Source organism: Amphiura filiformis, chromosome 8 (genome assembly GCF_039555335.1).
Source record: "Amphiura filiformis chromosome 8, Afil_fr2py, whole genome shotgun sequence".
Classification (NCBI taxonomy): domain Eukaryota; kingdom Metazoa; phylum Echinodermata; class Ophiuroidea; order Amphilepidida; family Amphiuridae; genus Amphiura; species Amphiura filiformis.
Window position 1 is genome coordinate 13,684,386 of NC_092635.1, and position 14,043 is coordinate 13,698,428.

At 38.0% G+C, this 14,043-nt stretch overlaps 1 protein-coding gene across 1 annotated transcript in view; it reads left to right on the top strand.

The window, feature by feature from the left end:
- Positions 1-14,043, top strand: part of LOC140158652 (probable E3 ubiquitin-protein ligase HERC1) — a 78,476-nt gene that overhangs the window by 35,202 nt on the left and 29,231 nt on the right. Inside the window, 16 exon segments of the mRNA XM_072181821.1 lie at positions 168-411; positions 892-1,094; positions 1,257-1,540; positions 2,208-2,534; positions 3,053-3,292; positions 3,531-3,614; positions 4,004-4,562; positions 4,933-5,119; positions 5,513-6,759; positions 7,583-7,861; positions 8,495-8,593; positions 9,821-10,147; positions 11,046-11,215; positions 11,885-12,179; positions 12,674-12,874; positions 13,447-13,615. Of these exon segments, the coding sequence (XP_072037922.1) occupies positions 168-411; positions 892-1,094; positions 1,257-1,540; positions 2,208-2,534; positions 3,053-3,292; positions 3,531-3,614; positions 4,004-4,562; positions 4,933-5,119; positions 5,513-6,759; positions 7,583-7,861; positions 8,495-8,593; positions 9,821-10,147; positions 11,046-11,215; positions 11,885-12,179; positions 12,674-12,874; positions 13,447-13,615 (4,915 nt within the window).

The following is a 14,043-nucleotide window of genomic DNA, read 5'->3' on the forward strand; positions in this document are numbered from 1 at the left end:
AATCAACTAAAGAACATTAAAAATGTCTCATTTCAACAAACGTCACATTCTACTGTGAATGGTATAACTCCTTGGTTTGGTATACAAATGTGTGATTGGGTAAACTTTAAACAGTTTTGCACAAAATGTGACATAAATTTTGACATTATTGTATCCTTTGCATATAGGTGCTCAACACAAACTTCTAGTAGTGACAGTATTTGCATTAAGTGTAAAATACCAACCAGTTGATGTGTGCTTAGCTGTATCCAGTGGAATCCTACCCCTCCTAGCCCAGCTATGTGGCTCTGGTAGCCAGGGGGCATTAGCTAGGCCGATACAGCCATTGTTTGGTGGTGCTATACCTGGTATACAAAGTGTGCTTCAAGTAGCTAGCATGAGATTACTACAAATTCTTGCCATAACTACAGGGTAAGTGGATCCCAGGAAATAAAAACCATATTCATTTTACTGGCACTCAAGTAACTTTTTAGTGAAATTTTAGAGATTTGATTGTCTGCGTTATTAGTTAAATTAGAACTCGAGTGCTGATAATTTTGGAACAGATTACAATATTATGCTTTATCAGTTATTTTCAGTTATTATCTTGCCATCGTAGCTGACCTAGTAATCTACTGATGTGGTATATGTTTGTCCTTTTGTCAAGTTAAACAGATTTGTGTTGTTTGGCATTATTTGTGAAGAGAAAGTGTGCTTATAATTATTGTTTCTCAAGTCAAACTGAGTGAAGTGTTTCAAAACATTTGTTCAAACTATGAGTTTCAATTTAAATTCTTGAATCATTGAAGACATCCAAGAGAATACTGGATGAAAGCTTTCTCTCGGTAAGCAATTTCAAATTTGTGAGAAATAAGAAAGGTTAAACATTCTTGAATCATTGTGTATTTATAGGACTTATGCGGATCAGCTAGGTACAAATGTAGTGAAAGAACTAGTGCAATTAATTCATGAGCAGATGGGAGCTTTGTTGGCCTTAGCTTGTGGAGAATATCATTGGTGCGCTCCAGCAACCCCATCACCCAGCAGTGGAGAGGATTCATCTGGATCCAAGGATGTTGTCAGAAGGGATAGCAAGACTGGCGAAATCATAAAAGGTAATTAATACATAAACTTACTCGAAGTGTATTCCCTGTGTTAATGAACTACATGTACAGCTGTGAGCATCATAGATGATGATAAATTCTGCCATCTGTTTGTCTTGCCTGAAACGAATTAACATACAACTCTGTATTACATTTTCATTCCAACACCACCAGCCACCAAGCCTGTGAAAGGTCCTGGCAAGCGTTCCCGTCAGCTGGCCCAAGTAGCTCTTGGGGATTTCTTAGTGTTCCTCCATCGAGTGGCTTCCTCTCATAGCGTGCGCACACAGATGGCTACCGATGAATGGACAACCATCCTATTAGCCATATCTGGGCACAAACCGGGTACCAATCTTCCTAGGGTGGATAATCTACGCACAAGGCTATTGGCTCTGCATCTGCTGGAGGCGGTGTTGCCAGCGTGTCAGCCAGAACCAGGGTCAAATCTCAAGTACAAGGTAAACAAGTGAAAGTCAATTAAATAATTCTTTTTTGATATAATTTTTTTTACTTTTTACTAAAAAACACACTTTGTCTTATTAATATTATTTAGAGTAGAGGATTATCTTTGTATGTTAATCTGGTCAGTAAGTTGAATAGGATACTGCTGACATGCACCCATTGGGATGTTACAGTTGCAATCCATACACAACCTATGGTAGATATGACCTTAATCTCCTACACATGGAGTGTAGATTTCAAATGGAGTCTTCCATTCAGGTAACCCCCATTTGAAATTCACACTCCTTTTGTGGCAGCTTAAAGGTCATGTCTTCCATAGGAGGTGTTTAGAATTCAGACATTAATCATGTTTGTCATGATTCCTTTTCCCAATCAGCCTACTTGTAAAACGAAGCTAATAGTTGTAAATCTCATAAGATGCCATGCTTAAAGATGATGTACGGCCGTTAGGGATGAACAGGAAAATAACTTAATAACACAGTAAAAGCTAAGTAGCATTGTATATTATTTGTTAGAGCTAAAAGATGACATGTCTCCACAGACAGTTAATATGATACTGCAGTAGTAATGTGCTCACCTGCTGTACATAATTTGCTAATGTTCAATCGCAACGTGTGAACACATATCATTAAAAGCTTAAATATTATGGTCTTTACCATCCAGGTCGTCCAGCAGTTGTTCAGTAAGATCTCTGAAAGTGTTTGGACCGCACCACAAGCCATCGCCAAACAGAAATACCCACCACCTGTCACTAAAAAAGAACGTAGGCTCTCAGGCAGCAAGAAACCAGATGAGATCCCATTCAAGATGCCATCTCTACCAGAGAGTGATGAGGACGATGATGGCATCGCTTTGCAAGATGCTGTGTTTGATCCAGAGAAGACTGTGTGCTGTAGCGTGGAAGGAGGGCATACCCTATTGCATGGATCAGGGGGTAGAGGATATGGTCTTGGAGCAACAGGGATTACTGCTGGATGCTACCAGTGGAAGGTATGTAGAATAATTTATGCATACACCTTTAACATTCACCATGTTTGTACAGAGAAATATTGTCCTTATTTGACATTATACAAAGAAAGAGTTTCCTGTGCTGTACAGTATTCCCATCGTGTGATGAATATTTTTTTAATCGATGGCAGTCGTTTTAGACATAACAATAAGACAGCTAAATCTAGCTTTCAAGAATATTCAGGTGATTACAGTCTATGCCTGTTATATTTCGTGAATGAGGCTGGAATACAAGAAATTTTAATACAAAAGGGCAAGCGGTCTTGTCATCATTGCAACCCAGTCGATAAGATTTATATGTGCAAAACACTTGCGCATACAACACTCACAGTACTTGGTAAATCACTCACAGTACTTGGTAAATAAGTGAAGTAGGATTATGAAAATGGCTGTTATTCACAACATTATTGTCCTGTAATCAGTATTAAATTACTAGTAAGTGCTTTGAAGATTTATTACTTGAGTATATTGATCTCTGACACCATGTTTTTCTATTTTAGTTTCTGATAGTGAAAGAAAACAAGGGCAATGAAGGTACTTGCGTTGGTGTGTCGCGCTACCCAGTCAGAGATTTTAGCCACCGTACTACTGCTGATATGTGGCTATATAGAGCTTATAGTGGTAACCTCTACCACAATGGAGAGCATTCGCTAACACTACCAGCATTTACACAGGGTGATTACATTACATGCGTGTTAGATATGGAAGCGAGGACAATTTCATTTGGGAAGAATGGAGAGGTATGTTGGTTCTTATTAGAATTTTGCAATGAATATAACGTCTTAACTCACTTGTTTGATAGGCTTTTACTATGGGCATTTATAATAGAAATTGATGGTTATACAGGTGAACCTGTTGAAATTCTCTATTTATATTTTGACACACATTTGTACATTATATTGTTTTTTAGTTCCTTCCGTTTCTTTGTATTGCATTGTTTTGTATTTCTAACAACTTGTTGTATTATTTTGTTGACAGGAACCAAGACTAGCATTTGAGGATATTGATACTACAGAGTTGTACCCTGTGGTGATGTTCTACAGTAGTAATCCAGGAGAAAAGGTAAACTCACATCATTTGATTTCTTTAAATATGAAAAAAAGTCTGTTTGTTGCAAGCTAAAATGTGTTTCATTTTCCCTTTTGCAATTATTTATCATGGGGTGAGAAAACAGTGAAATATCCAGAAAGACAAAGTATTTACATATCAACACAGACATAGGGATAGATGGAGCAGGGAGGGAGAGAGAAAACAAACAAATTCAGGGGTAGATGGGAGAGAGAAATAACATAGTGCTAAATGGATGAATGAAAGAAAGGTATTCTAACTCACTATACAATATAAAAATGCAATTAATACCAACAATATTTTGAAGTATACAGTGGAAATATTAATACAAACTGCTGAGTCACTATCTTTGTATGACAAGATTTATTATCTGCTCCATTCAGGTGAAGATTTGTGAGATGCAAGTGAGAGGAGCACCCCGCGACCTCCAACCAGGTGATCCACTCTGTGCTCCGACTTCCTCCATCATGGTGGAAGCTCACATTGCCTTACTACGCAGTCTACACCGGCAGGACTCCTGGAGAGACAGTATCAACAGCAACATCCTGAGTCGTATTGGACTCATCAAGAAGCTCCACCAGGCCTCCAAGGTGGATGATGTTTCCATGGAAACCTCTTCCAAGACGAGTGGGGAATCTACCAAAAATACCAAAGATGATGGAAAGACTTTGTCAAAAGATGATGAAACTAAAGAGGAAAATAAGGACAAAGATTCTGATACCAAAGAAGGGCAGAAAAAGGATGATAAATTGGACCACTTGAAATCTGATGACGGGAAAAGTGAAAAAGATGGAACTTATGAAGAGAACAAAGGAGTTAAAGATGGTGATGAGAAGAAGGATGAGGATGTCAAAGATAAGACGAAAGATGATGAAAGTGATAACAAAGGAGGAGGAGGAGGTGATAAGCCCAGCAAGAAACAATTTTTAGTCAAAGACACAGGTGAGGATCAATGCATGTTTTTATATATGGCCTTTTTATGTATTACAAATTTTCTTAAACTGTGCTTGGTCATTATATACTCCCCATTCTTTGGCAGGATTTGCACTAGAGTTAGCTTGCTGATAAAAAAAGGTAAAGGTAAAGGAGACGATCCTGTATAAACAGTGATTGGAGTGCCCATGCTTGTTGATACATACCAAAAATTATATAACTACACAGTTCACCTTATGCCAAAACTGGAGTATGTTTGTCATTCTTTTGTAAAAAGTATTGATCAAATAGATGTACAATCATTTTCCACTTAGTAGTTCTATTATTGATAAGAAAAACAAAGCTGTCATTAAGTTTGTTTGGTGTCTTGTATATTCAGATTTCCAGAATTTGTGTGACCTAGTATGGCCAGCCCTAGCAGTAATCGGCGGTGTTGATAGTGGTTTACGTATGGGAGGGCGCTGTCTCCATAAACAAACCTCAAGAGAAGCCACGTTGCTAGGAGTGTTGAAGGAAGGCGGGGCATCAGCCAAGGTGCAGTGGGATGATGCAGACTCAACAATAAGGTAGAGTTAGCTGGATGCTTGCATTGGTTTTATGTGTCTTGTGTGGCTTGTTATTATGTAACAGTAACAAGAATGTGAAAATATACAGATTGGAAATTATTAATTTTAGCCAAGGAAAAATTGCGGACAGCTGCTGGGTATATCAACTATGCATAGATAGGATATGCACTTGTTTAGTTTAAATTGATCAATCTTTGTTCTTGTCTTGTTACCCATTTGCTTTATATGTAATATTCATAAATCATAACTTACCTTGTTATGTCTACTTTAATTTGGACAAAATTAATACAGATATTATCGGAATCAAATTAGATAGCATAGCTGAGTTTCAATGTAAATCTGTTAAATGATTCTGCTGACATAATTTTTGCATAATTATTCTTGTATCCACAGTGATAGCGCTATCTCCAATTTACAATCCATGGATCCCATTGGTTTTGACGCAGTCCATCTACACGGTTTAACAGCCTCCATGCTTTCAGATCTAGCACTCCTATCAGGCTTATCAGAAGACATACCCAAAGTGGAATACACAAGACGCGCAAGATCTGGCAGTCAGAATGCATGGGAAGGAACGACTAAACAACAAGCTGAATCACAAGCTCTTGAGAAATCATTGGATGATGATATTGCGAAGGCAATCAGTGAAGAGCACCCTCAGGGACCTGAGAGAGTGTCTCCTGATATTGTCGGATCTATAAGTGTTGAGCATGATACTGCAAGTACGGACATCACCTTTTCACCAAGTGTGGATGATAGTATATCAGGCACACCAGGGAGTGAATGTAGCACTAGTACTGAGAGCGGTATTGCCGGGGATGACATGGACAGGCCACAGATTGAGGCACACTTGGGTGATGAAGAAGGCATGTTACCTGGATTTGTTGGGGATGAAACCCACCAGGCCATTGCCTCTGTGACAGGTAGAATAGTGAGAGAAATTGTTGAGAACATACCAACTAGTGTAGAATTGGACGAAAGTGGAGAAGTTCACAATGCAGATGTGAATAAGCCATCTCCACAGAGTGATGCTCAAACTCATAGATCTGTGTTTCATACTAGATTATCAAGACCAGCTTCTGTCGAATCAAATGCACCACAAGATAAATCTAAAACAATAACTTCATTGCAAAGTAAGACAGAGCAGAATTCAACAGGGTCGTTAAAAAATGCATCACAGTCTCTAAGAATTCAATTAAAACTTGATAATCCTGAACAGCAGGTGGAGAATGAACTGAGAAACATCCAGGTTGCCCACCTACAGGTGAGTGCTCTCAAATCACTCAGTGTCCTCCTAGCTTGTAGTAGCTATGCTGAACTACTACTGGTACCTAAAAGCACTACCAAACCTGATGGCCAAACCAAAGAGAAAGATGTATCTGGTCCAGATGGATCAAAGATATCAATGTCAAAGATGAAGAGTCCAGAAGAGGAGGTGAAGAAGACCAGCGGTAGCAAAGAGGATGATTTACGGAGTACTATGAAGGTCATCATGAGACAGCTTGTAAAGAGAGCCGTTCTGCCTTCACCAATCAAACGTGTTGTGTCAATACAGGAACTAGAGAGGGCGCATGCAATGCTCATCAAACTGGCAGCGCATGCACCGTATAATGGCAACAAAGATGCTACTTCAAAACTGGGTAAGAATTTATAACAAAGGAAGAGAGTAATAGAATATCAATGTGAGACATACAATTCTCCCTATAAATGCTGAGTATGCATTGACACAAGTTTGGGAATAGATAAATATTTGTCCAAGCTCATCCTATACTCCCAATATCTTATACTATAATATTTTGCTGAATGAGAGGTTAATAGGTTGCAAATGATTGTGAAATACATCTTGACAAAGTGTTTACAATACAGGACATTTTTGTGTTCAATGTGCCACGGCACAAGCCCGACAGCAAATTCAACCAAAATTATGTAAACTGTCAAAATATTATTGCAACATTTGAAGAGAGAAGTTTGGTATTTTCAAATCTGGGGTAACCAATGAAGTAAAACCAAAGAGTACTGACCCTCCATTTTGCATGTTGCTCATGGAGATGAAAATGGTATAACTCCTGATAATTTTGATAAGTGCCCGGCTAACTACAATTTGAAGTGGTTGTGGTGGTTTGCATTCTGCGTGTTTAACGCATGGTGCCAAAAATGTTCTTAAGCGCTGCATAAGTAAATCTTGGCAAAATCTCAAGCTTAAATATGCCAAGTATCGTTCCATTTTGGGCTTTAGCCAATAAATGCTGGAGGTGCAGTGTTTCCTTTCCATGAGTAACAAATCAAAATGGCAGATTTACCATAGCATTACACAAAGTGCAATTTTGGCTCTAAATCAAATGAGATCCTCAGTTTTATTACAAGTACAAATTTGCCACTTTATTTCACATACTCCAACTTAATATGATTATGAGATTATTTAATCCATGTGATATCTTGTGTATCTTTCTCAATATCAATTAGACGGATCTTCCCAAAGTAACAAACACACATCGCATGGAGAACACAGAGAATCAGACTCTTCTCGTAGCCAGGAGGACCCTCCCCATGGTGAGACATGCAGCACATCAACCACCGTCTCGGCTCCAGCCACACCATCGGCTCCACCAGTCAGGAGGTTGAGACGGATAAGTCGTAACCAGGCAACATTTTCACTACGAGGACCACTAGGATCTAGGACCAGGTTGCCGATGTCACCTACAGATACTCCTCCTTTGTCACCAGATAGTGAACGAAGAGAAAGTAAGTTTTGCTTGTGTTTATCAAATTATGAATAAAAAGCAGATTAATGGATTGCTAAGCAGTCAATGGGTATACATTGATCAGCAGCATAGTGGCAGTGCCATAACATTACCAATCGATACGGAATAAGGTAGTCAACTACTATTTGAGCAGTGGATGTAGTTGTGAAAGTTATTTTTACCTCTTGCACTGATCAAAATCAGCTGGTCGCAGCTCACTGTCTGGTTCAAGAAAGAAGCTGTTGGAATACTGTCATCAACAGGGTCACAAAGGGTCAGCCATGACCAGGACGACGATGATTACTGATCAAAATATTGGTACAGGATTAAAAGACAAAGCTACTTTAGTTTGCAGAATATTTGGTGATAGAACCTGATCTGATGAAGAGAAAGCTAGGTTTATAATAGTATGAGTATCTGATCACATCCCACATGCTTTTGTTTAGGATAAAGTGGACTTTTGAATTAGACATTTAAACTTATTAAATTTCAATATGTGCAAGATTAAATGTGTAAATTGTAAGATTGATCTTTTATGTGGCTAAGATACATGTGTGTCATCCACCACTATTATGAAGTGATACCATCCATATTGAAATTACACATCTGTTATTAATTTTTGTTTTGATTTCAGTGTTATTTCGACGTTCACCACCTCCACCACCCATTGCAACCCCACTACTGGAGATGGGATTCAGCATGAGACATATACAGAAAGCAATGACTTCAACAGGTAAGTGGTCACAATTTCATCGCAACCAGTGGTGCCAACAGAAAATCCTGAAGAGGTATTTTAACAACCGGTATGCTTGTCACAATTGAGTATGATACATATGCATCAAACCTGGATGTAAATTACTCTATATTGTACCTTTATTCAACCTTATTTGAACTATGGAATATTAATTTGGGGAAACACTTACAAAACATATTTGGATAAAATTGTGAAACTCCAAAAATGGGCGATACGGACAGTAGCCAGCAGTCATTACAGAAGTCATACAGCCCCCTTGTTTGCCAAATATAACATTTTAGCAAACAATGACACCTATAAATTAGAATTGGGAGTTTTTATGTATAAGTACAGTATTAATGAATTACCGAGCTTATTTGACACTTTATTTACCCTACGATCTAATATTCATGATTACCAAACAAGAAACGCTAATAAATATAACTTGACTAAAAATAGCAGGGTTTTCACCGATCACACTGTCCGTACAGCTGGTCCTATATTATGGAACTCATTGCAAAAATCTTTAAGAGCGTCTTATTCAGTGAAACATTTCCGGAACGTGTACAAAAGACACTTAATTTCAAAATATGATTAATTGACGAGCATTGTAGTTTTTTTGGTTCTTGTTTGTTTGTTTGTTGTTTTTAATTTTTATTATTTGCTGTTGAGTTTTCTGTTTGGTAACTTTTCTGTTAAAGGGGATGGCTACCTCTGGCCTTACTGGCCTTTCGGCCATCTCCTCCATGATTCTTTGATGGTATTTTGATGTACTGATATTTTAATGCGTATTTTGTATTTTTATGTAAATTGTGGAAATGAATAAATGAATGAATGAATTATATATAGTGTAAACATTGTCAAGTCAATTAAAGCAGTATTCAACTGTTTTTGCTGTTTATGATACTGTCACTTTTTCCAGGATTCTTTTAATTTCAGTTCAGGAAGAAATTTTCCCCATTTTAAGTGGCTGAAAGACATATCCCAAATTCATTGGTAAAGTTTACCCAACCAAAATTTTCGAAGTTGGACTGTATTGACAAATTTCCTCAAAATTTTTGGTAATTTTTTTACAAAGATAAAAGATTATAATGTTTAAAAATTCATGTCCCATCCACCACCTCAGTTTCTTCGCTTTTAGACCAACACAAAAGTTTTGCTTATTAGTCCTAATCATGGAACCAAACCTGTGCTGATAAAGTCTGTAACTAAATCTCTTACAACCAGGTACAAGAGGTGAACTTGATGCCCAGAGGATCAACGTCTTGGCAACCTGGATGCTGGAACATCCCAGTTCCGATGATGAAGATGATCCTTGTACAACCCCAGCTACAGCTACCATCCAACCCACATCAGCACCTAGTCAGTCTATCACCACACAACCGTTGCTGGTCACCACGGCTGATACACCACCATCAGAGAGGGATGATGAATTGGTAGAAGGGATAGCAAGGAGAGTACCTCCATTTGAGAGACCTCCATCTAGGTTAGAGAGGTACAGAGCTGTGGCGGATTTGTCATCGCTTGCTACTGCTATGGTCCGCAGACCATCTTGTAAGTACTATTCATTATCAGAAGAAACTGAAGCAAGTCATTAGAGTTACTCCAGTAATAACTCTTTGTATTTGAGTAAAGGTATGACCATTCAAAATGAAGGCATTATTAATAGCCAGTGGTCAAAGACTTTGAATGTTATTCTCAATACTGTGACATTGTTAAGCTGGTATGTTAACAATGAAGTGAGACGTGGCATTTGTTAGATTCCTCTGGTCAATATCTGTATGGTCTCATAGCAATTTAAAACCAAGCCCATAGCAGCTTGCTTGGAAAGTGTTGCAAAAAAGGACAATGCATTTAAAATTGTGTCAGCTAAGTTTGTACCAAATCAAAAATTTTATTCTTTAGGATTGTTGAATTTGTATTGCCTATCCTCTTTGTAATTGTCTTAGATCAGAATAAGATTGAGAACAGATATCAAAATTATTTTAGTTCTTCCCCAGCTTGCTTATAAACCCAGTCGCTTGAGCATCAGTCAGATTTATGTGATGGTATCTGTAGTTTAAATCACCATTGTTTATACCAACTGGATGTGTCTTAATAATGATGTTGTCAACTATTGGCAGATCATATGAGCACCTTGTCAGTTGTAATGCAATGTTAAACACCATGCATTACAAGTATGCATATCTGGTGAAAAGAATTCTGCAAATGAATACTATTTTGGTGGTCAGTGAGTTTTTTACAGGTTTAATTCTATGAAGTAACTTTCAAAAACACTGATTAGGTTGTGTGGTCATTCAAGTTTCTCTTAATCAGTGTGTGTGTGATAATCCTATTTCTGTACATCTTTGCACACAAAAATGTGTATTTCTTGACAGTGGAGTTTCTCAGTGTTTGAAATCTCAACACATCATTTACAACGCCACTTCATCTCTTTCTTTCTCATACTTAGATCATATGTACGAAGGCATCCTTCTTGAATCTGAGCCATCTGAGAACCAGGGGGTTGAGGAACACGATGTTGTGTTTGAAGATGATGACATGGAACTAGATGAAGACATGGATACACTAGGAGCAGATTATGCATCAGAGAGGGAATTGCTGGGATTATGGTATCCAGAGGTAAGATGAGCTGGGGATAAGATTTCACTCAAAGGAGCAGCTTTAGTGGATGCCACCCCCTCCTATAATCATAACTATGCTATTGTAATCCTAACACTAACCTTAATCCTAACACTAAACTTATACCCTAATAGGAAATCAGTGCTAGCCACTGAAGTAGTTTAAATCCTCAATAAAGATTTCACAAATCAAATAATTGCTTGGGTGACCATGAAGCAGCTTTAGAAAAGCGGGTGCATCCCCCAACGGTAATCCCAATCTCATAATCCAAACTTAAACCTTGATACTCATCCTAATTTCTTGGCATAATGTTGGTATAATTTACCTAAAATTGAGTGTACTTTTCTGATATTTAGGCAAATGTAAAAAAATGTGCACAAAATTAATCTTCATCTTACCATAACTCTTCATTAATTCTTTGTGGGAATATCAGAGTTTTTAGGCACTTCATGGCCAATGTAGGATGAGTGGAGTCCTAAAACAATCATGTCACAGAATATCAGCACCTAACTTGTTGAAGCGCATCACTTATCCCAGTTCTTTTCACACAATAAACAAGGCACACACTGTGGCTTGCGTGAAAGGACTCTACCTGTAGAGGCTAGCAATCACTCATGTGTCTTGTGAATTTTTACAAAATTATTAATATTACTTTTTTCCCTTATGCAGTTGAGCAGAGAGCTTGAAGAGAATGTTGCCCAAGTAACATGCGAACTGTGCGGTACAACCACACCTGGATTCAACCGTCACATGCGCATGCATCACCCGGGATGCGGCAACAGCTGTGGTCACATGGGTTACCGTAGTAATGGCTCGTATGTTGGCGGGTGGTTTGGTGGCGCTTGTGGCACAGGGAACCCATATTACTTGATGTGCTCAGACTGCCGAGATAAATACCTGGGAGCTAAAAATCCAAGGAAGATCACATTAGATTTTAGCGTGGCTGCTGACAGTACTTTAGAAGGTATGCAGTTGTAATCATGACAAGATGATTTCAAACTAAGTCATCTACAATCACATGCATGTGTGAACATTATCAGGAAGACCACTAATATAAGATATTTGTAAATTTATAAGAAAATTTTGTAATTGGATATGTAAGTGAAATGTTTTCTGAAATATCTTCTGTAAGATGCCTTGCATGTTTAGTTTTTAACATTTTTACTGTGAATTTTGAGAATTTACGTTTGATAAATCTAATAACTTGGGTCAGCGTTGTGGCCTAAAATTAAGTAGTGATTTATGTTTTTATACCACTGAGAGTAAAGTGAGGTAAAAGTAAAGTAAAGGTAGTATTAATTGCCTTCTTGAAGCTCTGCAAATCCGGCTTAGAAAATGCATCTGGTTGTAGGGTGTTGCATATGCCAGCAGAGTTAGGGAGCGAAGATCTTCTACGTTACATTAAGTGGACTTTGGATTTTGAACACTTCTAAGAATTGTTTTTCTTTTGTTTTACAGAAGAAGGTGATGTTATGGTAATGGAGGAAGAAGGAACCATATCTGGTTTGGAAAATTTTGATCAGATCATGGGTCGGCTAGGCCTGTCAGATCACCGCACCATACCAGACCCTGTACACTTCTCTGATACGGATGCTTTAGGAGCATGCAGTGTGACAAAGTCTCGTACGAGGGATGATTCAAGTAGCTCTCTGTTCATAGGTAAGAACCAAATAGCATTGGATTGGATTAGAGGACATGGACGTAGGAACACGTTTTACACCTATCAACATTTGGTTAAATATTAAATGTTGTGCATACAATTCAATTTTACCAGTGCAGTATAATAGGTCTCACTTGTTACCTGTTTTGCAGATGGAGTAGATTTGCTTCTTGTTAAAGATGTTAAAAAATTACTCATTCTGGACTCCCTTTTTATATTAGGAGCATGGTTAGGATGTTTGACTCATGGTCACATATGTGGGTACAAACCATGTTAGGGCCAAGGTGCTGTGTCCTTGGGCAAGACAGTTTACCCACTCCACTTAGGTGTAAATTAGGGAGTTGTTAGGGAGGATATTCTGTACTCAGTTATCAAAGGCAAACATGATATCCTAGTGGCAGTGGAATATATGTAAAAGAGATTTAAAAGCTTTTTTAGGGCACCATATAAATGCTACATTCATTTACTTATACAAATTTTTATAGCTTTGGTAAACATTACAAATTTATTGGCCAAGAGTAAGACTAAAATAAATCCCCATCTAATCTATGATATCCTCATTCCTTTCCAGATGCCCCAAGCTTGCGAGAGTTGCCCAACCGGATGGCCCTTGGTGAACAGGTGAACTTGCTCAACACAGCACATGACAGAGCAGTAGCACTCAGGAAGACGACTGCTGCTACACAGGTGCTACTAGCTAGAGCCATGGTCATGAGGGCGCTATCACTGCTCTCTGTCAGGTAAGAAACAATTACTCCTTTCAATGATATTGTAATGTGGTGTTTTCAAAGTGTCTTAGCAAACAGTTTGATTGTGGCACTATCTAAATGCCATGGATTGATTGATTGAATGAAATAAACAATTTCAGCTGTTAAAAAGCGAATATGGTTTGTTTGAAATAGGTCTGGACATAAGAAACTTTGTTGAACAAAGTTGCAGGTCAGTAATCAAGAAATATGGTCAAATTAAATTGTTGGTTGAATGCCACAAGCCAATAAATAAGTGCATGATAATATGAATGCACTTACTATTTTCTGGATTGAATCTTGGAAATGTACTTTCTGTCTTATTCTTAATATTGCAATATCAAATCAGAAAAGATTCGCCTGTGTGTAATGTTGTTTATGTATACTTTGGTACACTCAAGTTTGGTAGGATGTTAATGATT